The sequence below is a fragment of the Salvelinus sp. IW2-2015 genome, linkage group LG1 (genome assembly GCF_002910315.2).
Source record: "Salvelinus sp. IW2-2015 linkage group LG1, ASM291031v2, whole genome shotgun sequence".
In the NCBI taxonomy this organism is placed as follows: Eukaryota; Metazoa; Chordata; class Actinopteri; order Salmoniformes; family Salmonidae; genus Salvelinus; species Salvelinus sp. IW2-2015.
The window spans coordinates 13,675,067-13,695,400 of NC_036838.1; the positions used below are offsets into that span (position 1 = coordinate 13,675,067).

Consider the following 20,334-nt stretch of genomic DNA (forward strand, 5'->3'; position numbering starts at 1 on the left):
CTCAGGCATTTGGAAATTGCTCCCAAGGATGAACCAGACTTGTGGAAGTCTACAAATTTTTGACTGATTTCTTTAGATTTTTCCATGATGTCAAGCAAAGAGGCACTGAGTTTGAAGGTAGGCCTTGAAATACATCCACAGGTTGAAAAACGAGTTTTAATGACTCCAACCTATGTGTATGTAAACTTCCGACTTCAACTGTAGCAGACAAAACCTGCTTTAAGACGTACTACAAACGCATGGCAGGATTAGACAGATGGGTATACAGTTAACATTTACTTGGGTACTAGCCCATGTGGGGGTGAAGGGGAACGAGGCAGTTGATGTATTGGCTAAACAAGCAATTAGTCGTGGGGATGTTGGTTTTGTAGTTTCAATGAGCAAGGCAGAGGCAAAAAGCCTGATATGGACAGTGATGGTGCAGATATGGCAGGAGCAGTGGAATAGAGAAAATAAGGGAAGGCATTTATTTAAAGTACAGACGAATGTCGGGGAGGACTGCAGGAAGGGACAGAAGAGAGGAGGCTATTTTTACAAGATTAACAGTGGGACACAGCCAATTGAATAAGATCTTACATGTGATAGGAAAGATTCCGTGTGATTATTGGCAGGAAACCGAGACAGTGGAGCATGTATTGCTACAGTGTGGGTAGTGTCAAAGTTTCATATATATATATATATTTTTTTACATTTAATTGAACCTTTATTTAAATAGGCAAGTCAGTTAAGAACAAATTCTTATTTACAATGACGGCCTACACCGGCCAAACCCAGACGACGCTGGGCCAATTGTGCACCGCCCTATGGGACTCCCAATCACGGCCAGTTGTGATACAGCCTGGATTCAAACCAGGGTGTCTGTAGTGATGCCTCACGCGCTGAGATGCAGTGCCTTAGACCGCTGTGCCACTCAGGGGCCCTGAAAGAGAGAGGCTGAGATCTAGCGTGAGGGAGAAGGGAATACAGGAAATTAGTTTAAAGAGTATATTGAGTAGAACGTCATTAGATATAGTTTCAAATATTGTGTTATCTTTTTTTAAGAGCAACGGGGCTGGCAGGTAGGATTTCGTTTCTCCGTCTCTGGCCCACGCTCCAGTACAGTAGGTGGCGGTAATGCACCATAACGGATGCCAACCGCGGACAAACCCCACTGAAGAAGAAGAAGAAGACGAAGAAGAGGGAATATTGAGCGTACGGTGGTAGCAACACACACAAGGCAAGCCAACTCAAAACGATACGTGGATTCTCATCGAATATTTGGGTGAAAGGCCATGACACACATGTGCAAACAAGCTGAAAACGCATAGGAATAAGAGAAGTCATTTTCACCGGACCATGGGAAACTGAAATAAGATTTTTAAATAAATATTATTCGCTGACTAGTAAGTAATTTATCAAGAAATTGCCAGTTACCTGCCCGCGCGTTAGCTAGCAGGTCGCTAGTCAGGTATTGCTAGCCAGCCGCATTGCCTATTTGGCTGTGTGGTAGTTATAGGTTTGGACTTTCCATTCGAGCTACCGGGCGTACTCAACCATGCCATGTTTTCTCGGAGGTGTATCAAGTTGGCTGGCTAGTTAGCTAGCTAGCCTACCACACTGAGTCTGACTGGAACAGTATTGCAAAGACAGTTAACAGACAGTATGTGGTATTACTATTCCACATAGCTAGCTATGTATTGTGCCCCCCGATTTTGGTTTTACTCTCTAAATAACTAGCGTTAGCTAGTTACTTTGAAATATATTTGTCTCGATCGGGCTCTGTTTTTGTCTCAATTACTTGAACTTTGTACGTCGGGGTTTCCCTCAACATATATTTATAAACGCGTTACTATTAACAACGTATATTTATAAACGCATTTCTTTAACCTTAAAAGCTAGCTACTACTGTTAGGGTTTTTTCGACTTGGAAAATGGATTCGGGTATTGAAAAGGAATGCAGCGCTCTGGGAGGGCTCTTCCAGATCATCATGAACGACATGAAGGTAAGAGAAGTTAACATTGGTTAAATAACATTCTTAGTACAGTAGATAGAACTCAAATAGATGTTAAAAGGTTATCTGGTGAGACACTTCAAGTAGTAGTAGTAGTAGTAGTAGCTAGCGAACTAAGTTATTTGCACTTTGCCACGTTTTTACGGCTTGCCTCAGTATTCATTTTGCCAACCCAAAGTGTGACTGAGGTAAAATTGGTTTTGTATTGGAATTTCGGTGGACATTCGGTTTTCACTCGTCAATAGCTATTTACTCAGCATGCCATGACTATGAACATGGTATTTTCTGAATCGGGGTGGATGGTAGAACCCCCTCCCCTTCTATCCTCCTCTGGTTCAGAATATATAATTTTCATAGTCATGTCGTGCTTTGGTTAAAGCTGCAGTATGTACATTTTTGGGCGATCTGACTAAATTCACATTGAAATGTAAGTTATAGATCTGTCATTCTAATTGAAAGCAAGTCTAAGAAGCGGTAGATCTGTTCTCTTTCTATGCTTCCTGTTAAGTTTAGATTTAGTGTCTTTGTTTTGTACGCCAACTTCAAACCGCTTGAAAATACAATGTTTTTGGGTAAAAATATATTTCACTGCGGTTAAGATGGTACAATGATTATCTACACTATACATTGCTTGTTTTGTCACAAACTGAAAGTAGGTTTTTACCACCCAGGAAATGGCGACACGATTTCTGCATATTGCACCTATTTAAGAGCTATTGAATATTGAGATCCGGAAGAAACCACTAATAATAAAAAATTAGGTGTGGATTGTTCTCCATCCACCCCTGATTCTTAATATACCGTTTTCATAGTCATGGCATGCTTGGTTCAGTAGCTATTGATGGGATAACTGAATATCCAATATATAACACATTTTACCTAGCTAAAACAAATGCAACAGGCTAACTAATGTTAGCCAACTTGCTGGTAGACCAACTCTACTTGCTTTGATGTTAGCTGGCTAGCTAACCCAAGCTGGAGTAGATCAAACAGGGTCATCCATTTTACCTGTAGCCTCTGGTCAGATGTTCTTCTAACTAGTGAACGTTAGCAAGCTGAATTTAAAAATCTGTGTAAGATGTATTTGTTGAATTTTATCATGACACACTATTGGATTTTTTCCCAGCTTTTCCCGAAAGTCTTTATCATACAAACTCGTCTTTTATCAAGTAATCTATCGCAACTATTTGCAAGTGTGACTTAACACCAATAGCACTCACTCACTTCTGAAATGTTTCCATTCGATTGTGCACAGGTGAGCAGGAAATTGGTCACTCTTGTCTATGTGAACAATACTATTGGGGGGTTACAGTAGACCTAACTTTTCCCGAAATATCTACTCAAGTATAGCAATAGTGTATAAAAGGGAGACTGTCTTAGATAAGAAGAGCCCAAACGCTGTCTTTTTCTTTGGTCATAAATGGTCATAAAGGCCACTAAGTCATCCAATGTCAGTGACTGTTATCCTGATTGGCAACTGACATTGGCAGGGTTGAGTTGCATGTGGCAGCAGCACCCAGCAAATTACCAGCATGGCATCCCCAACATATGGCCATATATTCCCAAAATATTCATATTTAATTTACTTACAAGCAGCTAGGCCTATATCATTTTATGAAACGTATAGACCTCTACCCTTGGGCATGATACTAGGATTGCAACCAATGCCCTTTTTTATTAACTTCTTGAGGGCAGGGGGCAGCTTTTTCACTTTCGGGAAAAATAGCATGCCAAAATTCAACTGCTTGCTACTCATCTCCAGAATATAAGATATGCATATTATTATTAGATTTGGATAGAAAACACTCTGACGTTTCTAAAACTGTTTGAATCATGTCTGTGAGAATAACAGAACTTATGTAGACCCTGAGAAAAACCCTGAGGACAAACCATTCAGAATTTGTATTTCTTTGATGTCACTGTCTTTTCAATGAGTTTAAGAGACACCAGATTTTTAAAGGACTTGCTTGCAGTTCCTACCGCTTCCACTGGATGTCACCAGTCCTTGGAAATCGGTTGAGGTTATTCCTTTGTGTACTGAAGAAGTAGGGCTGTCGTAAATGAGGGTCACATGAAGTAAATGTTTGGAAAGAGTCATGTTATGAAAAAAGTTGCGTCAGTTTGGTTTTGTATTGAACACAGATCATCCCGTCTTCAAATTGATCGATTATTAACGTTTAAAAATACCTAACGTTGTATGACAAAAGTAGTTTGAAATGTTTTGGTAAATTTACATGTAACTTTTGATATATTTTGTAGTGACTTGGCGAAAGTTGGAAGCTGTGTTTTTCTGGATGAAACGGTCCGAATAAATTGACATTTTGGATATATATTGACGGAATTAATCGAACAAAAGGACCATTTGTGATGTTTATGGGACATATTGGAGTGCCAACAAAAGAATTTCGTCAAAGGTAAGGCATGATTTATATTTTATTTCTGCTTTTTGTGTCGTGCTTGCAGTGTTGAAATATGCTACTCTGTTTGTTTACTGAGGTGCTGTCATCAGATAATAGCATCTTATRCTTTCRCCGAAAAGCYTTTTTGAAATCTGACATGTTGGCTGGATTCACAACGAGTGTAGCTTTAATTTGGTATCTTACATGTGTGATTTAATGAAAGTTTGATTTTTATATCATGTTATTTGAATATGGCTCGCTGTATTTTCCCTGGCTATTGGCCGGTGGGACGAGAAGTTAAAGGGTTAAATTAGAGGTAAATTGAGTAGGCTATTTCAGGTTGGGCCTAGGCCTATTTGCCCCACAGCTTCCCCATCTACTGTTTGCTCAATGCCAACACTTAAAGTCCATGGAGAATAAGAGCACCTCCTCCCAGCTGCCCACTGCCTTGAGGCTAGGAAACACTGTCACCACCGATAAATCCATGATAATTGAGAATTTCAATAAGCATTTTTCTACGGCTGGACATGCTTTCCACCTGGCTACCTCTACCCTGGCCAACAGCTCTACACCCTCCACGGCAATTGCCAATGCACCCCCCATGCTTCTCCTTCACCCAAATCCTGATGTTCTGAAAGAGCTGCAAAATCTGGACCCCTACAAATCAGCTGGGCTAGACAATCTGGACCCTCTCTTTGTAAAATGATCCATCGCAATTGTTGCAACCCCTATTACTTGCCTGTTCAACCTCTCGTATCGTCTGAGATCCTTAAAGATTGGAAAGCTGCCGCGGTCATCCCCCTCTCCAAAGGGGGGTGAGGGGTAGTTTATTTTGTTGGTTTTGTAGTTTTCTATTCAATGCCATTACAGTATCCATTGACTTAGGACTCAAATTGCAGTTCCTATGCCTTCCACTCGATGTCAACAGTCTTTAGAAATAGTTTCAGGCTTGTATTCTGAAAAATGAGGAAGAGCAGTCTGAATGAGTGGACCCAAAAGTGTCAGAGAGCTTTTTCATGCACGCGACCCGAGAAAGTGCCTTTCTTGTTTACCTTTTATATTGAAGCCGTTATTGTCCAGTTGAAATATTATCGACTATTTAGGCTAAAAACAACCTGAGGATTGAATATAAACATCGTTTGACATGTTTCTATGAACTTTACGGATACAATTTGGATTTTTTGTCTGCCTGTTTTGACTGCGTTTGAACCTGTGGATTACTGAAGAAAACGCGTGAACAATCCGGAGGTTTTTGGATATAAAGAGACTTTATCGAACAAATGGAACATTTATTGAGTAAATGAATGTCTGCCATCAAAGGTAAGGGATTAATTTAATCTCTATCTGACTTGTGTAACGCTTCTACTTGGCTGGTTACTGTTTGTAATGATTTGTCTGCTGGGCTAGGTATGCTTTCGCCGTAAAGCATTTTAAAAATCTGACACCGTGGTTGTCAGGTCATGGGGCACTCTGTTGACAACTTTGACATGACCAAACTGACATACACATGGTCTGTGGTTGTGGGACCGGTTGGATGTACTGCCAAATTCTCTAAAATGACATTGGCAAGCGGCTTCTGGTAGATAAATGAACATTACATTCTCTGGCAAACAGCTCTGGGGGACATTCCTGCGTTCGACATGCCAATTGCACGTTCATTCAAAACTTGAGACGCCTGTGGCGTAATGTGACAACTGAACGGATTAACCTGGCTGTCCCCCCCCCCACCATGACCCCTTACGGGCTCCATAAAAAAGTGAAGCGGAAGGGCAAAAGAAACTTCTGACAATGTACTTTGGCTGCTAGAAGTGTTTAACTTCTTATGGCTAGGGGTTCCGCTAACAACATCCGCTGAAAAGGCAGAGCGCGAAATTCAAAAATATTTCTTAGAAATATTTAACTTTTATACAATCACAAGTGCAATACACCAAATTAAAGCTTAACTTCTTGTTAATCTACCCATCATGTCCGATTTCAAAAAGGCTTTACCGCAAAAGCACACCTTATGTTTATGTTAAGTCAGAGCCTAGTCACAAAAAACATACAGCCATTTTCCAGCCAAAGAGGAGTCACAAAAAGCAGAAATAGAGATCAAATTAATCACTAACCTTTGATGATCTTCATCAGATGACACTCATAGGACATCATGTTACACAATACATGTATGTTTTGTTCGATAATGTGCATATTTATATCCAAAAATCTCAGTTTACATTGGCGCCATGTTCAGAAATGCCTCCAAAAATATCCGGAGAAATTGCATAGCCACATCAAATAACAGAAATACTCATCATAAACTTTGATGAAAGATACATGTTTTACATAGAATTAAAGATACACTTGTTCTTAATGCAACCGCTGTGTCAGATTTATAAAAAAAAAACTTTACGGAAAAAGCACACCATGCAATAATCTGAGACGGCGTTCAGATATAAACAACATTTCTCCGCCATGTTGGAGTCAACAGAAATACGAAATTACATCATAAATATTCCAGAAGGTTCTCCCGTCTCTGCAGCACTCCACCAATCAGGCCTTTATGGTGGAGTCCACTCCGAATACTACTTCTCCGCTGGCGACGTCTTGGAGCAGCCTCTGGGTTAAGTTCAATTGCCTTGTAAGGTACGAAGAAAGGATCCAATTCAGGAAAGTCGTGTTCCTGGTTGAAATCCTGGTGATTTACCACCTCTCTATCTAAAAGTTATTTCCGTCTGTATGTAATAAATAATTCAAAGAAAGTTGTGGCTAATAACGTGAGAAATTACATAAAAATAAATACCCCGGAGTTGCCCGAAAGAAGGCGGCCATGTCTATCGGTGCCATCTCATGTCATTATTGCCACAATGTAAGAAATAAGCATTTTGAAGATTATTTCTTCGACGATTGCTCTTTTTGATAGCAATTTCAGAGTATTCAGTATGGATAAATGACTTTTTTTCATTTACCTGCTGTTAACTTCGTACGGCTGAAATCCCGTTAAAGGGATCAACTTGACAACAGCCAGTGAAACTGCAGGCGACAAATTCAAAACAACAAATCTCATAATTAAAATTCCTCAAACATACAAGTATTATACACCATTTTAAAAACTTGTTGTTAATCACACCACAGTGTCCGATTTCAAAAAGGTTTTACGACGAAAGCACACCATATGGTTATGTTAGGTCAGTGCCTAGTCACAGAAAAACACAGCCATTTTTCCAGCCAAAGAGAGGAGTCACAAAAAGCAGAAATGGAGAAAATGAATCACTAACCTTTGATCTCAGATGGCACTCATAGGACTTCATGTTACACAATACATATTTATATCCAAAAATCTCAGTTTACATTGGCGCGTTATGTTCAGAAATGCATTGTCTCAAACAAACATCTGGTGATTTTGCAGAGTCACATCAAATTACAGAAATACTCATCATAAATGTTGATGACAATGCAAGTGTTATGCATGGAATTAAAGATATACTTCTCCTTAATGCAACTGCTGTGTCAGATTTCGAAAAAGCACACCATGCAATAATCTGAGTACAGCGCTCAGGCACCAAAACAAGCCATACAGATACCCGCCATGTTGTGGAGTCAACAGAAGTCAGAATTAGCATTATAAATATTCACTTACCTTTGATCTTCATCGGAATGCACTCCCAGGAATCCCAGTTCCACAAATGTTTGTTTTGTTCGATAAAGTCCATAATTTATGTCCAAATACCTCCTTTTTGTTCGTGCGTTTGTTTCACAAAAACTAATTCACGAGGCGCAGGCACTTAGTCCAGACGAAAAGTAAAAAAGTTCCATTACAGTTCGTAGAAACATGTCAAACGATGTATAGAATCAATCTTTAGGATGTTTTTATCATAAATCTTCAATAATGTTTCAACCGGACAATTCTTTAGAAATGAAAAGGAACAGGGCTCGCTCTCACGGCCACGCGCCTGACTTAACTTATGGCATTCTGCCAGACCTCTTAGTCAAACAGCTCTCCCCCTTCACAGTAGAAGCCTGAAACAAGGCTCTAAAGACTGTTGACATCTAGTGGAAGCATTAGGAAGTGCAATCGGACCCCATTTCCACTGTATCTTGGATAGGCAAAGACAAACCTACAAATCTCAGATTTCCCACTTCCTGGTTGGATTTTTTTCTCAGGTTTTTGCCTGCCATATGAGTTATGTTATACTCTCAGACATCATTCAAACAGTTTTAGAAACTTCAGAGTGTTTTCTATCCAAATCTACTAATAATATGCTAATCTTAGCCTGGGTATCAGGCAATTTACTCTGGACACGCTTTCCATCCGAATGTGAAAATAGCGCCCCCAGCCATAAGAAGTTAAACGGTATATCGGCGAGTTTTGTTCCCCCAAAAATGGGAATTTATATCGGACCCCCCCCCCCCCAAAAAAAATACAGTTTGTGCTCTAGTCTTTATAATATTGAATCCATTGCTGGCAGAACCACAGTCTATCATGTGACTTTTCAGTGTTGGCATGTCAACACCGTGATTTAAGTGTCTGAAAAGCTGCCCTTGGGTATCCACCTTGCAGAAGTCTTAATGTACATACAACCTCAATTGGCAGACCAACCAGTGCCCCCCGCACATTGGCTAACCGGGCTATTTGCATTGTGTCCTGCCACCCGCCAACCCCTTTTTTACGCTACTGCTAATCTCTGTTTATCATATATGCATAGTCACTTTAACCATATGTACATACTACCTCAATCAGCCGACGAACCGGTGCCTGTTTGTAGCCTTGCTACTGTGTATATAGCCTCGCTACTGTTCATTTTTCACTGTTTTTATTTCTTTACTTACCTATTGTTCACCTTTTTTACACTAAGTAAGCATCTCACTAAGGTCTCCACGTTATATTCGGCACACGTGACAAATAAACTTTCATTTGATTCTTGTGGGAGCTGATGTTTGTCTGTATCACCACCTTGATAACATCTACGGGATCGGTGTCTCCCCCCCCCCACACCACCACAGGTTGGTTGCGCTAACATAGCCTAATGTGATTAGAATGAGGTTGTAAATAAAAAATAACGTTACCCAGGACATGGACATGTCTGATATGGGCAGAAAGCTTAAATTCTTGTTAATATAACTGCACTGTCCAATTTACAGCAGCTATTACAGTGAAAGAATACCATGCTGTTGTTTGAGGAGAGTGCACAATTATGAACTTATATGTATTAATAAACCAATTGGGTACATTTGGGCAGTCTTGATACAACATTTTGAACAGAAATGCAATAGTTTATTGAATCAGTCTAAAACTTTGCACATACACTGCCGTAGTGGCCAAAATCTAAATAGCTCCTAACCTGGATTATTACTTTTTGGCCTTTCTCTTGCATTTCAAAGATGATGAAACATAAAAACAAAAATGCATGTTTTTTTTTTCCTTTGTATTATCTTTAACCAGATATGGGTTATTATCCTGCGTTTAATTTCACATTTCCACACACTTCAGTGTTTCCTTTCAAATGGTATCAAGAATATGGATATACTTGGTTGATGTCCTGAGCTACAGGCAGTTAGATTTGGGTATGTCATTCTAGACAAAAATTGAAAAGAAATGGGGTGAATCCTTAAATTTAAGAAGTAACCTCCGCTGGTTCACTGGGCCCCAGTAGCCGTGTACCCTGGGCAGAGAACAGTGCCTTAGGGCAAAGTCTCTCGGGTTACCCTGTTCTGGAAACAGCTCCTGAAATCTCCAGTCTAGGACACTGACCTGGTCTATGTATTGTGGTTGTAACAGAGCAAGATGCTTTATTTGCAGGTGCAACTGAGTTGGATCACTTCATTTTAGTATCACACTAAGGGGGAATTTAATTTAACAAGCCAATTGTTTTGTCTTGAGCACCACACTGATTTGCTGGTTTAACTGTAGCACAATTAACATTTCGACACTAAATGTGCATTTTCTTCTATCAATAACATGATCCTATGCTGACTATATATTGAGGAAGATGTTGCTGGCTGATTTTAAATCTAGTTGTTGTTGGGTCCCAACCTGCAAACATGCCAGTACTATTCTAATGGTTAAGATATCAAGACGTTATACACTAAAAAATGAAAAGGTTCCTGGAGTATCCTTTAGGGGTTCTTCAAATTGAGACTGTGGGGGAAACCCTAAGTCCTTTGAATAACTTTAAAAAAAAGGGTTCTTCAAAGAACCCCTTTTTAATGGACACTCAAACCTTTATCAAGAACCTTTTGGGGTTAACTATCATTATCAAAAAACATACATTTAGTTCATTCAAGGGACAAACCTTAACTGAAAAATGTGAAGATCTCAATTTTTACGGTAAGTGCCTGCACCTGCCGTCCTTTCAAATCCAAATGTTTCAGTTTGGCAGTTCCTGCAAGAACCCCCACCACCTATGGGCTCTTGGAAGAACCATTTCAGTGCCAATAACCTTAAGGTTCTTCAAAGAACTGAGAAGAACCCTTGTTGAACCCTTCATTTTTTATGTTACAGCAGCCTACTTGTGCAGTCTGCACTCAAAGCTGGTGTTCTGAACATAAAGAGAAATGCTATACTGAACAGTGAGAACTTCAGGAGGATGACTAAAGCTTGAGTCATAGTTTCCTGGAAATAGGGTTTGTGCCAGCACTGTCAAAGGTTGTTGCTATCTGATGCGCCCTCTCGCAGGGCTGTTGACATACGATGAAAGAAGTTTAAGTCAGCGTGTTGACAAGCTACTCAACTGTTATCCGTCCACACCCATCCTCAGACTTTCCCTATGGAGGAGATCCCGGAATTGAAGGGATTATTTTTTATGGGCAGAGGTAACACCGTGCTTTCACTTTGACAATTGTTGAGTGTGTTCTTATCCAAGCTTGGAATCTGGGAGCGGCCATGCTAGGGGCTGAGCCCGGGTGATAGAGGAAATTTGCATGTGGAGGATGGTGAGGGTGGCTTTCAGGTCTCCGGTGTTTGCTCAGGATCAATGCAGTACTACAGATCACTGGAATTTAACAGCCCATCAACCCCTGAACAGCCCTGTGGGAAACTGGTGTTGTAGTATCCAAACGCACCCACCCTAGACTGTGTGGTCCACAGGTATTCTCAATCAACAAGTGTCCTTTTAGGTTCCATCTATCTTTATAAGGACAGTGCATCGTTCTCCATCCAGTGTGAAAATGTATTTGAGATGTGCAAAAAGTATTCTCAACCTCATTGGTGTATGATTTGTTACTGGGCTATCGGGCTCCCCTAGTCTCCCAAGGGCCCTTGTTAGTAGCAGTTTAAGTGTAGAGAGGAGCTGGAACGTCATCTTTTTGTATCAATTATTAATCCAATAAGTGGAGCACGGGAGGCAGGCTGGCTCCACTGTTGGTACAGCTCTAGGCATGAATGAATGACAGCTGAGCTACAGCATGAATGAAGCAAAGTCCGCTACTTTACTGTTCAACAGGATCAATGATCAGTTAGGTTCCAGTGGCATACCCTGATGCTGTTTTTGGAGGCAGGGAGATGGCGCAAGAACTAGCCAGTAGGAGTGTAGAAAGTGTATGTTAGTCATTTCGTCTTTCCATAGCAACAGCAAATTGTAATAGAGATTCTCTCTGGGAGTCAACTCCGATACAAAGGCTTTCATGGAGTTTAAAGAGAAACTCGAGGGACTAACTTCAGAAGAGCTGTACTCACTAAGGAGAAAAAATAATCAAGGAAGTGAAACCATGAAAGAAACAGAGAGGGCTCTCCTGGGTGGATCACTTCAAGCTTTTTTTCAGACACAGGAAAGCAGCCTCTTTGGTACAAACCATTGGCACTGGTAGGCTACAAGTGGTGCTTAGATGCTATGCACACAGTTTTTTAGACTGCAAGTAGTCTACAGCTATTTTCCCCTTCATAATTTCATGCAGTTGTAAAATTATTTATTTTATTGAATTCTGCTACTGAAACCAGTTTGAAAGGTGAGAGACAAGCACAAAACTGCAGGCAATAGGCTATACTCCCCATCCCACACTGTCCAGCCCCTTTGATCCAGAGCATCTGCACTGTTCATATACGGTTTTGCTAGTGCATTCAGGCTGCCGTGTGAATGCATTATTTCCTGTGTGTTTTCATGGTATTTATTTCGAAATTTAAATCAACCAGTGCCTGTCAAACAGCACCCGCGAACAATTAGTCATCGTGCCGGCAATTTATTGATCAGTGGGTCATTACACCTCAAAAAGCGTGAGGATTTTGACACCCACCATCTGTTTCTGTTCATTTATGTAGTTAGAAACATAAGATTAGCATTCCTGTAAAATTATTTTGTTGAAATATAATTTGATCTCTGAGAAATTAAGCTAATTGATGGCACCCAAACTGGCAAGTTTTTATCTATAGTATTCCTATGATATCCCATAAATATAGTACCTAACATCTGATTTGGACCAAGTTTTTCTAACAATGAGTTAGACATGAGGAATCCAAAGAAATGGTCAAAAGCCACCCACTCATGTGTCGGGGATAGTCCTACTCTGAGCCGCAGCGCCATACTACTTGTCAGACATAGAGAACTGATACTGTATAATCGTTGTTGGGGTGGGTTTGTGTGGGGCACCGTGGGTGGGTTTTGACCATTTCATTGGATTCCTCATCTCTCTCAAGGTTTGGACCAAATCAATGTTACGTACTACACTACCGTTCAAAACTTTGGGGTCACTTAGAAATGTCCTTGTTTTTGAAAGAAAAACACTATTTTAAAATAACATCAAATTGTTCAGAAAAAACTGTGTAGACATTGTTAATGTTGTAAATGACTATTGGAGCTGGAAACAGCTAATTTATTTTTTAAATGGAATATCTACATAGGTGTACAGAAGCCCATTATCAGCAAACATGACTCCTGTGCTCACAATGTGCCATTGGTTAGCTAGTCCAAGTTTATAATTTTAAAAGGCTAATTGATCATTAGTAAACTATTTTGCAATTATGTTAGCACAGCTAAAAACTGTTGTCCTGATTTTAAAGAAGCAATAAAACTGGATTCTTTAGACTAGTTGAGTATCTGTAGCATCAGCATTTGTGGGTTCGATTACAGGCTCAAAATGGCCAGAAACAAAGAACTTTCTTCTGAAACTCGTCAGTCTATTCTTGTTCTGAGAAATGAAGGCTATCCCATGTGAGAAATTGCCAAGAAACTGAAGATCTCGTACAACGCTGTGTACTACTCCATTCACAGAACAGCGCAAACTGGAACTAACCAGAATAGAAAGGAGTGGGAGGCCCCGGTGCACAACTGAGCAAGAGGACAAGTACATTTAGTGTCTAGTTTGAGAAACAGATACCTCACAGGTCCTCAACTGGCAGCTTTATTAAATAGTACCTGCAAAACACCAGTCTCAATGTCAACAGTGAAGAGGCGACTCCGGGATGCTGGCCTTCTGGCAGAGTTCCTCTGTCCAGTGTCTGTTTTTATTGGCCAGTCTGAGATATGGCTTTTTCTTTGCAACTCTGCCTAGAAGGCCAGCATCCCGGTGTTGCCTCTTCACTGTTGACGTTGAGACTGGTGTTTTTGCGGGTACGATAGTCATTTAAAGCATTAAACATGTCAACACTGTATTTTGATCAATTTTATATTTTAAATAAACAAAAAAGTGCTTTTCTTTCAAAAACAAGGACATTTCTAAGTGACCCCAAACTTTTGAACGGTAGTGTATATTTTTAGGATTTTATTTGAAACTTTTATAAATTACAATGGCCAATTTGGGTACAATCAATTAGCTTAATTTCTCCAATTTATATTTCAACAAAATAATGTTGCAGGAATGACAATCTTATGTTTCTAACTACATAAAATAATTTATCTGAGATTGTTCGTGTCATATCTTGCTGGAACGGCCCTAATAAAACATTGAGTATTTCCCAACCTTACCCAATTCTATGTAGCCTGAAAGGCAAACAAGGATTTCCTAGTATGTTTGTGCTGGGAAACCGGCTTAAAGTTATGTTATTTGTTTCCTCAGAAATCGCACCATAGTGATCACTATCAGTTTATTTTCCTCCTCTCTAGAATACATTACATTATCTCTGCGAGTCAGCACATCTCCTAAAACTGTAGCCCGTAACAGCTGTATTGCTCTGTTGCCAACAGGGGAAAAAAGCTTTTTTTCTCTCACTGGCCTTGGGGCAGCAAAAGGCTCATTATCATGTGACTTATCACGTTTACTCACCGGGCCCTGTATGTGAATTTACATAAGGATTGGTTTGTTGAAGCAGGTCAACGGCAACGGAAAGCAAATCGCATGCAGTGAATGCATTTACTGTCACAATTCGAGGAGAAATTAATTATTTCATTTGTACATGTCATTGCTTGTTCTGTAGGTAATGTCCTTGTTTCGTAGTGACTTCTTCCAGTAGCTTTCTGGATCAATTGCCCCCTCGGCCAAGGACAAAGGTTGATTTGATTTTTAATTGTTAGTGGATAGAGTCACACACTAATTAGCCCCTTTTGGAGACGGAAGGTACAAAACAACCACCGCCTGTTACATCCCTGTGTGCCTTGGTTCATGACCCAAGCGGCACGGTGGACTTCTACATCCAGAGCCAGGTTGCGTCAGTGACTGCCCACTATGCCTTCGCTGGCCCCTTTTCCAATGGTCACTCGAACAGTGCAGGATTAGGGTTGTCAGATTTGTAGGAATAGCAGGTGACTACAGTCATGGCGTTGTCTGAGCAACAAGAGTGTAGTCATTCTATTTTTAGCTTTTTTCCTATGGAGAAGTTGAGTTTAGTAATGGAAGCTCCATGTCCATATAAAGCAAGTTCTATGAAATGTAGTGGGGCTCCTGAGTGGCACAGCGGTCTAAGGCACTGCATCTGTCCTAGAGGTGTCACTACAGACCCTGGTTTGATTCCAGACTGTATCACAACCGGCCATGATTGGGAGTCCCATAGGGCGGCACACAATTTGGCCGGGGTAGGCCGTCATTGTAAATAAGAATTTGCTCCTAACTGACTAGCCTAGTTAAATGTAAGCAAATTTAGGTTCAAATGTGACAAAGGGAAAAGAAAGTGACTGACTGGCCTCAGTGGTGGTTCATCTCCCGTGGTCTAATATATTTAATTCAGCCGAGGTGCGTGCTTGCAGTGGGAGCGAACAGCTTGGCTCGGACGATAAGAGGCTAAACGTTTGAGACTTATTGTCTAAGCGGCATTATGCACCCCACATTTTATCAACAGCGGCTTGGGTCCGCCATTACCAGGTGACCAAGTTTTGGCTAGGCCTACCTCTGTTTCTATTTTTACATTGCATCATCTCTATAGAATTTGACTTATTTTTATTGTTGTCTCTGTGATGTTTAGGCTTTCATTTCTACTCATGTTCTGTAGCCAGTGCTATGTTTTTGCCTCTCTGAAATATTTGGACTTGACAGACAGCCGCTGCCTAATATTTAATTTCACATACAGAAGAACCCCTTAGTAAACTAGCATTTTAACTGCACTATTAGAGCTAGGAACACAAGCATTTCGCTACACGCGCAATAACTTCTGCTAAATGTGTGTGTGACCAATAAAATTGGATTTGAACTGCAACTGGTTCAATGCAGCAGCCCTATTGACTGTTCAAGCCTCCCTGACCCACTCCTTTTCCCAGTAACAGGCAATATTCTTCACATCCAATTAAAAATGACAGCAAATATGATTAAGTTAAATCATCTAAGCGATTGCAGTCTCATAGAATGTTCTAGTAGCCGCTGACATGAAATGTTTATGTCCTATAGATTTAATAATTTACTACTGTTTTTAACATCTAATCCCCATGTTTTTTTCTTTACAGGCTAGTTATCCAGCCTGGGAGGACTTTGTAACCAAAGGAGTGAAGCTGCAATCCCAGCTAAGGTAAGAACTAACCCTTGCCTCTGCAACCCCTCTCAATCAATATCCATTCATTAGCAAAAAGGATCTGTGTTTGCATGTGCCAAAGATGAACAGTGAAGTAATGACTGAAAACCCATCCCCAATTTTAATTTGAACACTATTAACAAGTGTGTAAACACTAATGACATAACAAAATAACAGCCAGTTCCCTGCAGATTTCTTGGCCAGATACGACTCTGTATAGAGATCTCTTATGAAATGGAAAGTCATGTTTGCAGGGTCAGCATATATTCTGGCCACAGCACTGCCTCGCTGCCCTCAGGGAGAAAACAGAAAATTAGGATAATGACTCCCTGCGGTCCACTTGAGTCGATAATAACATCACCGTGTCCGCTTCACTCATGCCCAATTAGCACTGGCGCTAACCTAGCATACTGCCAGGGCAACTGGAGGGCAGGGCACTGCCTTGCTCAACCACCCTAGGAGTAAGCAGACTGACAAACAGTGCCTTCAGAAAGTATTCATACCCGTTGACTTTTTCCACATTTTGTTACAGCTTGAATTCAAAATTGATTTAATATTTGTTCACCAATCTACACAACACTACATAAGGACATTGAAAACATGTTTTTATACATATTAGCAAATGTATTGAAAATGAAATACAGATATCTCATTTACAAAGAAATTCACACCCCAGAGTCAATACTTTGTAGAAGCACCTTTGGCAGCGATTTTACAGCTGTGAGTCTTTCTAGGTAAGTCTCTAAGAGCTTTCCACACCTGGATTGTGCAACATTTGCGAATGTATTATTTTCAAAGTTCTAAAAGCTCTGTCAAATCGGTTGTTGATCATTGCTAGACAACCATTTTCAGGTCTTGCAGTAGATTTTCAAGAAGATCTAAGTCAAAACTGTAACTCGGCCACTCAGGAACATTCACTATCTTCTTGGTAAGCAACTCCAGTGTAGATTTGGCCTTGTATTTTAGGTTATTGCCCTGCTGAAAGGTGAATTAATCTCAGTGTCTGGTGGAAAGCAGACTGAACCAGGTCTTCCTCTAGGATTTTTCCTGTGCTAAGCTCCATTCCGTTTAATTTTTTATCCTAAAAACCTCCCCAGTCCTTAAAGATTACAAGCATACCCATAACATGATGCAGCCACCACTGTGCTTGAAAATATGAAGAGTGGTACTCAGTAATTTGTTGTATTGGATTTGCCCCAAACATAACACGTCATATTTAGGACAAAAAGTGAATTGCTTTGCCAAATTTTTTGCAGAATTACTTTAGTTCCTTGTTGACATAATGCCCGCTTAACCCAGAAGCCAGCCACACCAATGTGTCGGAGGAAACGTGTCAGCGTGCATGCGCAGACATGGTCACCAGGTTGATTCCATATGTGTTATTTCATAGTTTTGATGTCTTCACTATTATTCTACAATGTAGAAAATAGTAAAAATAAAGAAAAAGCCTTGAACGAGTAGGTGTGTCCAAACATTTGACTGGTACTGTATTTCACCATTTACAGTAGTGAGATACAAGTTTCAATTCTATTTATCATAGTATATGTTTGTAAACTTACCATAAAGTACCATAATGAATTGTTCTCTGCTATTCCACCCGCTTAAAGGGCCTCCTTTTTAAATGCAGGATGTAGCACAACAAAATGTGGAAAGAGTTGAAGGGTGTGAATAATTTCTGAAGCCACTGTCTCTCTTTGGTACTTTAGGCTAGTCACCCACTTTACTCCTGAATGTTAAAATGTACTCCTAGACCAGGACTCTCCAACCCTGTTCCTGGAGAGCTACCCTCCTGTAGGTTTTCGCTACAACCCCAGTTGTAACTAAACTGATTCAGTTCATCAACCAGCTAATTATTAGAATCGAGAGGCGCTAGATTAGGGTTGGAGCGAAAATCTACTGGACGGTAGCTCTACAGAAACATGGTTGGAGAGCCCTGTCCTAGACCCGAAACAATTACTCCTGTATACCTAAGGAGGTTACTGATATAGGTTTTTAGCAATATGGAACTTGTTCCACATTGCCTTTCGATGAGCTTGGTTGAATTTTTCACCATATTGCTTGCTTACACCCCATATCTTTACAGGTCCATTTGCTTAGAGTAAGGAGTAAAGGTTTACTTGGGATTCAGCAGTCGTGTGTCTCTCTGTATTTATTTTGGGTCCGTCGTTTCACAAGGAACAGTGTTGCCATGCTCTGCCTATTGTCGCCCTGTAACAATGGCATCTCTCTGTTCGTCCCGTCAAACAGTTTCCATTGGCCAAGCTTGCTGACGATTGTCAAGTTGTAGTATTTCCACCCACCTATCTTGGACTTACGAGTGAGAGCCTCTTTCCCCCAGTACCTCTGATGGTCATTCACAGCCGTAACACCTGATACCCTGGTCCTCATCGGTAATACCACCCAGCACTCACAGTACATTACAGGGCCTCCACAATACAGCCATTGATGCTCTATGTCTGAGCTACTGTGTCCTCCATAACTCCATACGCTGTCTGGAGCAGGTCTGCCTATGCCTTAAAACCTTTTAGTTCTGAAGGATTCGTTGCCATAGAAATGTACCAGGCTGTTCGTATGACACTTTCGTATGACCGTTTATCCAGAATTTACCAAAGTTACCTCGCTAACTCTTAAAACCTGCTTCATAGGATACCCCTCAGGCCAGTACAAGAGTGCTGTTTGGGAAAAGTCTAGTCCAGACACGAGTGAGTGAAGCTGTGTCACCTCTGTTTGGAAATGCACAATACTCTACCTGACCTAAACTCACTATGGTGAAAATATTGAAAACCAATTGATTCCCACTTTGGAACATTTACAAAATAATCCATACAAATGACAGATTAGCCTATACTTTTAACAGATCAGTAAACAATCCAATATATAAAGCAATGGCATACTCACTAGGGGAACAATGTCTACATTTAATAATGATTTAAAATCCCAGAAACTGCCATCTAAAGGGCAATAAGAAAATAGGTCTAGGACGTGGTTATGTAGGGGTTTTCCTAACCGTGATTTAGGACTGACATTCCTGTGATCAAAACAGTCACAGGCCGTGTCTGAAATCTGGCTTGCCTAATGCTTATTTAAACGGCATACTGTGTACTAATCGTACTACATACTATTTAGCACGTACTGCTTAGTAAAAAAACTATGCAGTATGCCACGCCCTAACGTATTACTCTTGGTGCGTTCAAGACAACTGTGAACTCAAACAAAACAAGCTCAGACTGAAAAATGTCTGGTTGGAGCTCTAGGATGTTGCCTCAGTTTCTGACTTGTAATTCTGAGTTGGATGACCGTTATTTTTTGAAATTTTTATTTATCACCACGTTGTGACACGGCATTCAGCCTGAATGGAATGGTAAAAATGTAACAACACTTACTAAATTACTGTAGGAAGGTTGGCTACCTACAGGCAACGGTACTGGGCTAGCTAACAAATATCCAGCAAGTTTGCTAAGTTGGCAAGGGATACTCGCGCTGTTCCTTTTACTGTGATGTTAGGCACATGAGAACAAGAGTTGGATACAGTACATACTATGGTCAAACTTGGCTGCAGTGCATGGACCACAGACTGGGGTGAAGGTTCACCTTCCAACAGGACAACGACCCTAAGCACACAGTCAAGACAATGCAGGAGTGGCGCCGAACAGGTATAGATAGACCTTACCGTGAAATTCATATTTACAAGCCCTTAACCAACAATGCAGTTCAAGAAATAGTTTAAAGTATTTACTAAATAAACTAAAGTAAAAAAGAGAGAAAATAATCTAAGTAACACAATAAATTACATAACGAGGGTCTTCCAGTACCGAGTCAAAGTGCAGGGGGTACAGGTTAGTCGGTAATTTGTAAAGTGACTACGCATAAATAATAAACAAAGGGGGGGTGTCAATGTAAATAGTCCGGGTGGCCATTTGATTAATTGTTCAGCAGTCTTATGGCTTGGGGGTAGAAGCTGTTAAGGAGCCTTTTGGTACTCTGGTACTGCTTGCTATAGAGAACCTTCTATGACTTGGGTGACTGGAGTCTTTGACAATTTTTTGGGCCTTCCTCTGACACTTCCTAGTATGCAGGTCCTGGATGTCAGGATGCTTGGCAC

General features: G+C 40.5%; 1 protein-coding gene across 3 annotated transcripts in view; it reads left to right on the top strand.

Moving 5' to 3' along the window:
* The first annotated feature begins 1,177 nt into the window (after nucleotides 1-1,177).
* Nucleotides 1,178-20,334, top strand: part of mtss1 (MTSS I-BAR domain containing 1) — a 128,092-nt gene continuing 108,935 nt past the window's right edge. For 2 of the 3 annotated variants that reach the window (XM_023983855.1, XM_023983864.1), the window contains exons 1-2: nucleotides 1,178-1,982; nucleotides 16,168-16,229. In XM_023983855.1, the coding sequence (XP_023839623.1) occupies nucleotides 1,911-1,982; nucleotides 16,168-16,229 (134 nt within the window). In that variant the 5' untranslated portion in view covers nucleotides 1,178-1,910. The remainder of the gene's footprint in view (nucleotides 1,983-16,167; nucleotides 16,230-20,334) is intronic. The other variant, XM_070444659.1, reaches the window with a different exon arrangement.